General features: G+C 42.2%; 1 protein-coding gene across 7 annotated transcripts in view; it reads left to right on the plus strand.

Moving 5' to 3' along the window:
- The window catches only part of RFC1 (replication factor C subunit 1), a 363,193-nt gene that overhangs the window by 289,127 nt on the left and 61,032 nt on the right, over window positions 1-13,034 (plus strand). For all 7 annotated transcript variants that reach the window (XM_033947362.1, XM_033947360.1, XM_033947358.1 and 4 more), the window contains 2 exons: window positions 1,545-1,640; window positions 12,690-12,788. In XM_033947362.1, the coding sequence (XP_033803253.1) occupies window positions 1,545-1,640; window positions 12,690-12,788 (195 nt within the window). The remainder of the gene's footprint in view (window positions 1-1,544; window positions 1,641-12,689; window positions 12,789-13,034) is intronic.

Raw genomic sequence — 13,034 nt, forward strand, 5'->3', positions numbered from 1 at the left:
TCACCGTGTCATTCTCTAATGTGGGAGTAACTCTTCTGGTGTCCCTCAGGAATCTCCACTATCGTCCATACTCTTTAACATCTATTTGATCTCCCTGGCCAACTTATTACAAGAACTGAAACTTAGGTTTTTTATTTATGCAGACGACATTACCATATTGTTACCTATGACATCATTTACAGTGGACATAAAAGCTCAGATTACAGCCATTTTGACTGAGATAAAATGTTGGATGTGTAGATTTAAGCTTAAACTTAATGCTGAAAAAACAAAGCTTTTTCTTGCTACTCCAAATGACATTATTTCAGACAAACAAATTTTAATTAATAACCAAATTTTTGACATTGTCCCCTCTATTAGGATTTTGTGGGTTATACTAGACCAGTGGTTCCCAAACCTGTCCTGGGGGACCCCTAGCCAGTCAGGTTTTCAAGATATCCCTAATGAATATGCATGAGAGAGATTTGCATACCTGTCACTTCCATTATATGCAAATCTCTCTCATGCATATTCATTAGGGATATCTTGAAAACCTGACTGGCTGGGGGTCTCCCAGGACAGGTTTGGGAACCACTGTACTAGACCGTCGATTAGCATTTGAAGAGCATACGGACCTCATGATAAAGAAATGTTTTTGGACCCTTTGGAAATTATGAACTATTAAAGGATATTTTGACTTCGTTTCTTTTAGACTTTTAGTACAATCTTTAATTTTATCAATTCTGGACTACTGTAATATTATCTATTTGGCATCTTACAAGAAAAGTTAAAAATGTATTCGTTTAATAAAAAATGCAGCAGTGCGTTTAATTTTTGGTCTGAAGAAGTATTATCATATCAGTCCTTTTTATTAGCAACAGCATTGGTTGCCTTTTGAAGCACGTATTCTTTTTAAGTTTAGTTGTCTTTGTTTTAAAGCTCTTTTTGGTCTGGCTCCAGGTTACTTAGCTTCTCAATTTACCTGTTATAGATCATTAAAAAATACCTGTAATGATTTTATGTTTATGTACCCCTCTTAAGTCCTGTCGATTCAAGAGCTTTTTAAATAAGACATTTGCTTTTCAATTAGGAAAGCTGAATTCTTGGTTGACTCCTTTGATCTTTCAAATGTTTTCGTATACTGCCTTTAGAAAGATTTTTAAAACATATTTGTTTGATAAATTTATTACATAATTGTTCTTAACTTTAACTTTACTATGGGCACTAAATTGCCCCGTGCGCTAGCCGCTACCGCCTCCTTTTGAGCAGGCGATGCGTGAGTTAAAAATGCTAGCGCACCTTTGTAAAAGGAGCCCTATGTCTAATATGTATATTTCACTAATTGTCCAGTTCTTCTTTGTGAACCACCCGGATCTTTTGTGGGTGGGCAGTATACAAGAATAAAGTTATTATTATTATTTCTATTAGAAGCAGGATCCTAGGCTAGATAGCTCAGTATGGCAGATTTTATGGTTAACTTTTTCTCATCTTAGTCCTGTCTACACATTTGTTTTATCATCGCTGAAGGTAGTTTTGTTTTGTTTTTTGGATATTGCTTACTTTAGGGTGCCATGATGTCCATTGCCTATAAAGAAGGTTTAAAGATTCCACCTCCAGCTATGAATGAAATCATCTTGGCTGCTAATCAGGATATTCGACAGGTCAGTAAAAATACAAATAACAAAACAATCTTATATTCCGCCTATACTATAAACTTCAATACGGATTATATGAATATCATCCAAACATTCAACAGAGAATATATAAAACAAATCATAAAAAGTAGCTAATGAAGATTACAAAATCAACCAAGATTAGAATTTTCTGAAATGAAAGATATGTTTTAATCTGTTGTATCCCTAAAGGAATTGAATTCCAGGTATGTGTAACTTGATAAGACAAAGAAGTATAAAATATCCTTTTTGATAAAACATTCTTAGATTGGGAGGAGTAAAAGTATACAAGTTTCAATCAGACCTACGAAAGACATCATTACAGAAAATAATAGTTTAAATTCTAAGGTCGACCCTCATGGATTATGTGGTGTTCAGTTGCCCTAAGACCTTGCCTAATAGCAGACCCAGATCCTCAAGGAGTTCTTGTCGCTCTAATTTTTGTGGCTCCAGGCATTCCCACTCGTATTCCAATGCCATGTCTCAGGCCAGAGCTCCCAGCAGTGGTACTCTGGCTACAGATGTGCCCAACTATCTGGCTCCCATTCTGCGCCCCCTGCCAAGAAGGTGCATTGCACCAGGATCCCCCCCCTCTACAGATAGGGAGTAAGCTGTTGGCGTTCCTACCGGCTTGGATTTGCATTACGTCTGACCTGTGGGTTCTGGACTGTATTTAGTTGGGCTGTAATTGAAATTCACCTGGCTTCTGACCAATTGACTTGTGGAATCTCTTGCAGGGCACCCGGACGCTCCAACTGCAGGCCACTGTACAGTGCTTGCTGGATATTCAGGTTCTAAGATCAGGTGCCGCCTGGTTTTTCAGGCTCCGGCATATACTCCATATGCTTTATTGTGCCACTGAATGGCTCCAATGGCTGGAGGCCTATCCTGGAGCTGCAGCACATACATGAGGCTCTCATGATTCTGTGCTCTCACATGGAAACCGTGCCATTTGTCATAGCAGTGGTGGCCCCGGGAGAGTCCCTTGCCTCTCTGCATTCATGGGGGCATACTTGCACATTCTGATCTTTCCAGCCCACCACAGATACTTGCGGTTTCACGTCTTGCACAAACATTGCCAGTTTTTGGTTCTGCCCTTTGGACTAGCAACAACTCCTTGTACCTTCACCAAGGTGATGGTAATCATAGCGGCTTACTTAAGTAATATGGGTCTGCAAGTACACCCTGTCTTGTTCGAGGATTGACGCATGGTAGATCAGGTGATCCAGGTGCTAGAGGACCTTAGTTGGATTGTGCATTACAGACAAGGCAGTCTCTCACCCAAGCAGTCTTGGAATACCTGGGTGTTCTCTCGAACACAGCTGTGGGCTGCATCTGTCTTCCAGAGACAAGTGGACTGATTCTGAATTCTCGGATTTCTTCCCTTCTCCAGCTCCTTTGGCGTGGGACTATCTCCAGGTCCTGGGATCTGTGTCTACCACTTTGGATGTGGTTCCTTGGGCTAGAGCGCACATCCTTTCCAGCTTGTCTTACTCTCTCACTGGGATCTGCACTAGGATGCATTACAGGCTAGTCTTCCCTGGACTCTGGAGGGTTGGTCCAGCTTTATTGGAGGCTTCTCCCACAATCACTATGCAAGGACGTACCACTGCAGATCACCTCCTGGGTTGTGGTACTGACAGATGACAGCCTTTGGGGCTGGGGAGCTTGCTTCTCTTGGCATCCCATTCAGGGGTATTGAACACCTTCTCAGTAGAAATGGTAGCTCAACCGTTTGGAGCTCAGAGCCCTTCAGCTGGCTCTAGTGCACTAACAGAAGACTCTGGAGGGCCAAGCGGTCAGAGTCTTCTCCGACAAAGCAATGGCAGTAGCCTATGTCAATTGACAGGGAGGTGCCAGGAGCAATTCTCTGGCTCAGGAGGCCCGCCTTCTCTTTCTGTGGGCAGAAAGCCACCTCCAGGTACTCTCAGTGGTGCATATGGCGGGAGTCGACATTGATCAGGTCAACTTCTGCAGCAGACAGCCCTTGAATCAGGGCAAATGGGCGCCAACCTTGGTGGTGTTCTGAGCCCTTATGCAAGGCTGGGGTCAGTCCCGCTTCTACCTCATGGCCACGGCAAAGCACATGCAAGCAACTTGATTCTTCAGTTGAAGGTCTGAACTTGAAAGTGAGGGTTTTGATGCTTTGGAGCTTGAAAGTGAGGGTTTTGATGCTCTGGTGCAGCCATGGCCTCAGGAAAACCTCCTGTATGCCTTTCCTCCCTGGCCCAAGGTAAAGCCAAGTCTTTTGGTGGATCGCGATCCATCTGGGTCGTGTCATTCTGCAAGATTGGTACTGTTATTCCTCCAGCCCTTGAACTGAAGAACCAGTATGCTTTCCTGAAAGTGGAGGAGATGAGAGCATCTCAAAGAGAGGAAGGAACAAAGCTTGAAATCCCCAAAATTACTGGATCCATGACTACTAGGTGTAAATGGTAATCTTTCCCCTCGTTAAAAGACGTCATGTATGCAGGTAAATTAGGGAAATCCCTTTTCTTCAAATTCACTGAGCTTTGGAATAACCTCCCTGCTCTGCTGCGGAACCTAGGCTCATTCCAATTATTCAGAAAGCATCTGAAAACCTGGCTTTTCTCCAAAACGTAAAGACATCTATTTAAAATGTAAAGCTAGCTATCCTCTTCATAACCTCTAATTTCTTATTCTGTCCTTCCCTCATTTATTGAATTACCTGTAAACCATGCCGAGCTGTATCTTTATGAAGATGATGCGGTATACAAACTTAAGGTTTAGTTTAGTTTAGTAATTGGTGATTCCCTTCTGAGGGGTACAGAAGCATCCATCTGCAGACCAGACATGATGTCACGAGAGGTATGGTGTCTGCCTGGTGCCAAAATCCAAGATGTTACGGAGAGCTTGCTGAGACTCAACAAGCCTGATGACTATTATCTGATGCTGATTCACGTTGGCACTAACGATACTATTAGGTACCCCTGCAAATGCATCAAAAGGTCTTTGTGGCTTTGGGAAAGAAGGTGAAGCAGTCAGGTGCACAGGTGGTATTCTTGTCCATCCTTCTTATCAAGGGTAAAGGCCAGGGCAGAGAAGCTTGCATTCTGGAGATGAATGCGTGGCTACGTGGATGGTGTCATTGAGAGCGTTTTGGCTACCTGGACAATGGGATGATTTTCCAAGGGCTGTTGAGCAGGGATGGTGTGCATCTATCAAAGAAGGGAAGACGTGTTTTCAGCTGCAGGATAATATACTGAAAGAGGGCTTCAAACTAGAATTGATGGGGCATGGTGATCAAGCCCCCAGGTGAGTATAAGCCCTCAGATAAGTAAATCACTGAATACCTCTACACGGATGGGAAAAGGGGCAATGTCTGGAAAGCAGTATATACTAATGCTTGAAGTATGGGAAACAAGATTCTGGATCTAGAAGCTGTGATGGAAGAAGATAAGTTGGATATAGTGACGATCACAGAGACATGGTTCACGGAGAACTAAGACTGGGTTGTAGTTATTCCGGGCTATAATCTGTTCAGGAAAGACAGGGTAGGAAGAAAAGGAAGGGGAGTAGCGTTATATGTTAAAGATCATATTAAAGCCACACAATTTCAGGATCTGCAGGGCAAGGAAGATGCACTGTGGACCAATTTGGAAAGAGACAATGGTGAATATGTTTACACTGGTGTGATATACAGACCTCCTTCAAAGATGGAAGAAGTAGACAGAGATTTAATAGTAGACATTCAGAATATATCTAAAAAAGGGAAAGTTTTACTAATAGGTGATTTTAACATGCCAGATATTGATTGGGGTATCCTTATTGCAGGGTCTTCTAGAAGTAGGGAGATCCTGGATCCTTTACAAGGAGAACTGTTCCAGTAGTTGGTAATCGAACCCACGTGGGAAGGGGTCATACTGTACTTAGTGCTTACAAACAAGGAATGTGTTTCTGATGTTATAGTGGGTGATCGTCTGGCATCCAGTGACCACTGAAAGGTGCGGTTTAATATTAAGATGGCTATAGAGAGGGCTCATTCAAAAGTAAAGGTTCTAGACTTAATAAAAACTAGCATTGTTCAGATGGAGGATTACTTCAAGGAATTGTCTGGATGGGAATATCTGGAAGGAGTGGAAATGCAGTGGGCAAAACTGAACGGTGTAATTGTAAGAGCGACAAATCTTTTTGTGAGGCAAATAAGTAAAAGTAAGAGAAAAAGAAGGCCGCTTTGATTCTTAAAAGTAGTAGCTGAGAATGTAAGGAATAAGAGGTTAGCTTTCATAAACTACAACGGATCGCAGAAAGAGGAAAACAGGCTAAAATATCTGGAAAAGTTAAGAGAGACTGGTCATGTAGTCAGGAAAGCAAAGATGCAAATGGAAGAAAAAATAGCTGACACGATAAAACGGGGAAACAAGATATTTTTTAGATATATTAGTGATAGGAAAAAGTGCAAAAGTGGCATTGTGAAACTCAAATATGTAGAAGCTGATAAAGAAAAGGCTGGATTACTTAACAAATATTTCTGTTCTGTGTTCATGGCTAAAGCACTAGGAGCGGGACTACAGAAGACAAACATGAAAGGGATGGAGGAGTGGGTAGACCCTGATCGATTTTCAGAGGGTTTTGTTCGTGAGGAGCTAGCTAAAATAAAGGTAGACAAAGTGAAGGGGCCGGATGATGTACATTTGAGGGTGTTGAAGGAACTTAGGGAAGTTCTGGTGGCTCCGCTGACTGACCTTTTCAATGAGTCTCTAGAGTCGAGAATGGTACTGGAGGACTGGAGAAGGGCGGATATGGTCCCTCTTCACAAAAGTGGAAGTGAAGAAGAAGTAGGGAATTACAGGCCGGTAAATCTGACTTCTGTGGTAAGCAAATTAATGGAAATACTTTTAAAACAGAGAATGGTGAAGTTTCTGGAATCCTGTGGATTAAAGGACCGGAGGCAACATAGATTCACTAGAGGTAGGTCTTGTCAGACAAATCTGATCAATTTCTTTGATTGGGTGACCAAAGAATTGGATGGAGGGAGTGCGCTAGATGTGGTGTATTTAGATTTTAGCAAAGCCTTTGACAGTGTTCCACACAGATGTCTAATAAAAAAACTGAATGCCTTAGGGATGGGTCCCAAAGTGACAGGCTGGGTCTAGAACTGGTTGAGAGAAAGGCAACAGAGGGTAGTGATCAATGGAGATTGCTCTGAGGATGTTACTAGCGGTGTGCCTCAAGGTTCTGTTCTTGGGCATTTTCTTTTTAACATTTTTATAAACAATATTGCTGAAGGGCTGTTGGATAAGATTTCAGATTTAATATATATTTGATTAATCGCTTATCATTTTTACTAAGTGATGTACAATATAAAATGGTAAAAACAAAATTTAAAACAATGTACAAAAAAAATCGAGGACTGACAAACAAGAGACGAAAGGGTAAGGGGTTGAACTACAATAAAGTCAAGCAAAGGAGGGAATGAGAAAAAAACAAAAGGAAGGGGGATTTCCTTTCTGGATAGCTTTTCTATAAGGAAACCATTTCCCTGAGGGACTGAGATGAATGCTCTAAAGCTTTTTTAAATAAGAAGCATTTCAAAGCTCCCTTGAATTTTTCCATGTTTACTTCCTCTCTGATATGATAAGGTAAAGAATTCCAAAATAAGCGGACTGTAACTGGAAACATAGTTGTGCGTCGAGCATTGACCATCTTAAGGGAAGGGACGAATAAGAGATGTTGTGCAGAAGATTTAAGGACTCTAGAAGGGGTGTTGTGGATAAGCATTTTATTTATAAAGGCTGTTTCCCATGTTTTATGCCTCTTTGCGGATGATACCAAAATCTGCAATATAGTAGACACTCAGGTTGATGTGAATAACTCGAAGAAAGACTTGGCGAAGCTTGAAGAATGGTCTGAAATTTGGCAGCTAAAATTTAATGCTAAGAAATGCAATGTCGTGCATTTGAGCTGCAAAAATCCAAGGGAATGGTAGTTTTGGGGGTGAAGAACTTATATGCACGATAGAAGAGTGGGACTTGGGTGTGATTGTATGTGATGATCTTAAGGTGACCAAACATAATAATAAACTTCTCTTTATTATGACACGGGTTGCCATACAACTTATTTTGAGGAATTGGAAAAACTGGGATCGGTTAAATTATACTTTCTGGTGGGAATCTCTATGCCACACTTTTAAAATGGAACGTATGATGGCCACACATTAGGGACATTATAGGAAATTTATGGATGTTTGGAGTGATTGTTGATTTTGCCGTTTGATCATACACATCCAGGGTGGGTGGGTGGGAGAGGGGTAATCTATCTAACGTATATTAAAAAAAAGGTGGCCAAACAGGTTGAAAAGGTGATGGCGAAAGCTAGAAAGATGCTAGGGTACATAGGGAGAAGTATGGCCAGTAGGAAAAAGGAGGTATTGATGCCCCTGTATAAGACTTTGGTGAGACCTTATTTAGAATATTGTGTATAATTCTGGAGGCCGCACCTTCAAAAAGATATAAAAAGAATGGAGTCGGTCCAGAAGAAGGCTACTAAAATGGTGCGTGGTGTTCGTTGTAAGGTGTATGGGGACAGACTTAAAGATCTCAATCTGTATACTTTAGAGGAAAGGCGGGAGAAGGGAGATATGATAGAGACGTTTAAATACCTACGTGATATAAATGTGCATGAATTGATTCTCTTTCATTTGAAAGGAAGCTCTGGAATGAGGGCATAGGATGAAGTTAAGAGGTGATAGGCTCAGAGTAATCTAAGAAAATAGTTTTTTACAGAAAGGGTGGTAGATGCGTGGAACAGTCTCCCGTAAGAGGTGGTGGAGACAGAGATTGTTTCTGAATTCAAGAGGGCCTGGGATAGGCTTGTGGAATCTCTTTGAGAGAGGAAGAGATAATGATTACTGCGGATGGGCAGATTGGATGGGCCATTTGACCTTTTTCTGTCATTATATTACATTACAATAGTGATTTCTATTCCGCCGTTACCGTACGGTTCAAGGCGGATTACACAAGAATTATCATGATGTTACGAAATACATTCGGTGGATTACAAGAGAATTGTCAAGATACTAGTAAATGTCTAATGAGTGCTTTGAATATTTTTGATTTGCTATGTAGATGGTGTTTTGGGTGAAGTTTGGGGAGGTCTGGTTCTGTTATAAAGGTTTAATGTACTTTTTGAAGAGTAGGGTTTTTGTTTCTTTTTTGAAGGTTTTATAGTCTGTGGTCGAGGATAGCAGATTTATGAGTTGTCTGTCCAATTTTGCTGCTCTGGTGGCTAGTAGGTTGTTGTACATTCTTCTTTGTTTGACATTTTTGGTAGGTGGGTGTGTGAATAGTGTGTGAGTTCTCCTGTGTCTGGTTGAGGTAGTTTGAATTAGTCAGTTCCAGTAGGTTGGGCTGTCTCCATTTTATAGCTTTAAATACATGTTTCTATGTATCTGCATACACTACAGCATATAAGAATTTTCAGCATTGGTGCGCTCGGGACCATGCGGAGCCATATTCCAATCCACTTTCAGTGGTGCTGACTTTTCTCCAGACTGGTCTTGAACAAGGCCTTTCTGTGGAATCCCTGTGGATCCAAGTGGCTGGGCTTTCTTGTTTTTATGCCCGGGTTCATCCATCATCTTTGGCGCCTTGCCCTGATGTTGCCAGATTTCTGACAGGGGCTCTTAGCATTGGACCACCAATTTATCTCCTGTTCTTTTTCTAGAACTTCACCCTGGTGCTGTATAGTCTATTGAAGACTTCCTTTGAGCCTTTTTGGGATGCTTTCCTCTTGGCCTTGATGCTCCAGATGGTTTTTCTGATCGCTCTCCTGACTCCAGGCTCTTTCTTGCAATGAACCGTTCCTCTGAATCTTGGTGACTGGAATTTCCTTATGCATAGTTCCTTTTTTCCTGCCAAAGATGATTTGGGCTTTACATGGTGATCAGGAAGTACGTGTGTTTGTTTTTCAGCCTACTGGTTCAAAGACACAGGATTGTGTTTTGAGGATCCCTGGATATGCACGGAGTTCTGCTTCGCTATTTGGTGGTTGCAAATGAGTTTGTCTTTCTGACCATTTGTTTGTGTTGACTTATTCTGTCCAGTGGGGCTTTCCCATTGCTAAGGCCTCGATTTCCAGATAGAACCATGAGACCCTTTCGTCAGCCTACATGCTTTCTGCTTCTAGATGTGTAGCTTCTTCTTGGGCTAAAGCTAGAGTTGTTTCCCTTGAGAAGGTCCTCTCTACACCCTTTTGCCCTGTTTTTGCAGTGGGCATGTGGCGGCAAGACAGGACTCCTCTGTCTTTGGGTCCTTAGTCTTGAGAGTCGGCGGTCAGTCTGCCTTGGCTTTTTGGGGACTGCTTTTGTACGTCCCACTTGTCTAAAATGTCTCACCTATTGCACTAGAAAAATATATTATGTACTTACCCTGGTAAGCTCTTTTTCAGAAGACAGGTGAGACATTCTAGACTCCCACCCTGTCCTTCCTGCACCTGACTATTATCTCAGTTTGTTTCATGCATCTCCAAGTTGTACCTTGGATAACAGTCAGCCCTTGGGGCTTAGGGAGTATACTGTAGCTATGTTCCTCTTTTCAACAGGAGTAGTTTCTGAGCTTCTTTGAGGTTTTGCCGGCTGTTTGCAGCTGATATTCTTATGTTACTCCTTTCAGCAGAACAGTTATTTATGACCTTGATTGGTATGGGTGTCTCTACTTCACGTTGGTTTGGTGACCCTTGGGGTTTGGGTACTAACTGTAGGTGGAGCAAAGGAGCTCAGTGAAGTATAAAAGAAAAATTCTAACTGGATTCCTTCTGCAGATGGCATGCGGCCATGGGTACAATACCCATTTGTCTGGAATGTCTCACCTATCTACTGGAAAAGAGCTTACCAAGGTATGTACATAATCTCTTTATTTTGCAGCAACATTATGGATAATTTGCAACTTTTCAACAGCAATTTAGATGTATCAGTATAGCAGAGATCACAATAGTCAAGTTAAGAAATAAGTAAGCTCTGAACAATTGGGGCACCCCACAAGATGGTTTCCCTGAAGTAGAAAAGGATTTTAGGAATTTTACTGTATAGGATCTATGACATAGAAAACCCTCGAACCTTTGTAGTACCTTTCTTCCTATTCCAAGAGAACTCGGTATCAACAGCATAAGAGGGTAATCAACTAAGTCAAATGCATAAGAAAGGTTGAACTGTAGTAAAACAACTTTCTGATGCTTCCCTAGCAAAGATCTATCTGCATGTATAGCTTCAATTACCATTTCAGTGCAATAATATTTATGAAATCCAGATTGTGAATAATGCAAGATATTAAATCTTTCTTGAAAGATATTAAATCTTTCTTGATAGGACTCCAACTGCAGAGTAATTAAAACTTCTACTAATTTTGTAAATGATGAAATAGTTAGACTTCCTGAGGCCCCTTTAGTTTTGACACCTCTAGTTTTTAACTAGAGGTGTCAAAATTATTTTTCCAGAACTTTTAGGGATAAATCCCCCTTGGAGCTGAATGCTTATTCAATGCCACAACATGCTTAAAAAAATTCTGGTGCTTCTTTAATTATATAAGCTGGACAACTATGAAGAGCACAGTATAATACTCAGCAGAGATTTTAATGTAGAAACATGTAGCTGGTCAAAATCAGTCCATGATATATATATATAGAACTGCTAAACATATCAGCCTGGATTCTGTATAGGACTCCTGGGAGGGATGTCCTATACAGAATCGGGCCTATACCCTTCTAAATAAACCGAATTCTGTAACTGACGACCATGTTACAGACGCTGGTTACAGAACCGGGTTAGTGTAGATGCGGCCGCTACACTTATCGTGGCAAGGGATCTCCCTGCCGCGATAGATATAATGGCTGCCGCCTGTACCCCCTCCCCCCAACGACGATCGTCAGCAGGAGGACGCCCAACCCCTCCTGCCAGAAGGCTGCCCACCCCCACGATTGCCGACAGGAGGACGCCCCCTCTGGACCCCCCCCCCCCCGCTAACACCCCCCTCCGAATCCCGCCCCCCACTAACCTTTCAACGTTGGCCGGCCAGGTCTTCCTACCGTCTGGCCCGCCTCTTCGAAATGAGGCGGGCCGCCCCTTTCCAGCCCAGGCTTTAGACTTATCGGGGTTGGGCACCCTCCTGCTGGCAATCATGGGGGTGGGCAGCCTTCTGGCAGGAGGGGTTGAGCACCCTTCTGCTAGTGATTGGGAGGGGAGGTGGGGGGGTCTTATTCTGGCAGGAGGGGTTGGGCACCCTCCTTCTGGCAATCGTGGGGGCGGCCTTCCGTCAGGAGGGGTTGGGCATTGTCCTGCCGGTGGGGGGGGAGGAGGGGGACAGGTGGCCACTATACCTATCGCGGCAGGGAGATCCCTTGCTGCGATAAGTATAGCGGCCATGTCAACTTACAGTATAGGCCAGCATTTTGCTGGCTTACATTGTAAGTGTCTCCCGCTCTATTAGGAAGACGCATAGGGCCGCCTAGATTCGCCTAAGGCTACCGCCTAGGCAAGCTTAGGCAGTCTTGTGGGCTTCCCTAGGCTCCTGGAGGCGCCTTCAATATAGGCGGCCTGCCTGGGGAGCTTTTTTTTTTTTTTTTTTTTTTTTTAAACATGCGTCCCGATTGGCAGATTAGACAACTGTAGGACGCACTTTGCAGAATCCGGGCCATCATGTCTCCTAAATTGCTCATAGTTTTCCATGTGTATATTAGAATCCAAATCTAGCTGTGGTCTGATAACATTGATTGTATTCTGAAAAAAATTAGCTAGATCATCTGCTGAAGGAAGAGAAGCACTATTCAGTTGTGTTAAGTCATATAGTTTCTTAAAATGAGACGCTGATCTAAAGAGTTTAACTTGATCCAATCTATTAGCACCAACTAAATGAGAATGGTGGGCTTTTTTCTTATTTCTGAGTCTTGATGGTGTCTTGAGACTTTAATTTCAAACACTGCCTGAGTACTTATTTCAAGAGTATAATTAGGTTCTCTATTATTGTGTTTCTTTATAGCCACTGTTCTAGTAAAATTCTTTTTTTGGGTTTGGTTCTTTTACAGGTTTTACATAATCTTAGTATGTGGTGTGCAAGAAATAAATCACTGAATTACGATCAGGCCAAAGATGATGCCAACAGAGCCAAAAAGGATATCAAGCTGGTAGGAGTTGTCAGCCTGTCTCGACTATAGTTTCTGTTGTACATTATCTAGTTTTTTTGTTTCAAGTAATAAGCTAGAAAGCTCAAAACGATATGCTGTGGAATAATACATTTCAGTACTAAAAATGAAAAAGGGTAGACATTCAAAAGGATTTAACCTGATAGGAAGGTTCCTACCTAGCTAAATCCCACTGGCCAGCTCCAGAGAACCTACTACCGAATATGTGCTCTTGACTCCCGTGTTGGG

Source organism: Geotrypetes seraphini, chromosome 1 (assembly GCF_902459505.1).
Source record: "Geotrypetes seraphini chromosome 1, aGeoSer1.1, whole genome shotgun sequence".
Taxonomy (NCBI): Eukaryota; Metazoa; Chordata; class Amphibia; order Gymnophiona; family Dermophiidae; genus Geotrypetes; species Geotrypetes seraphini.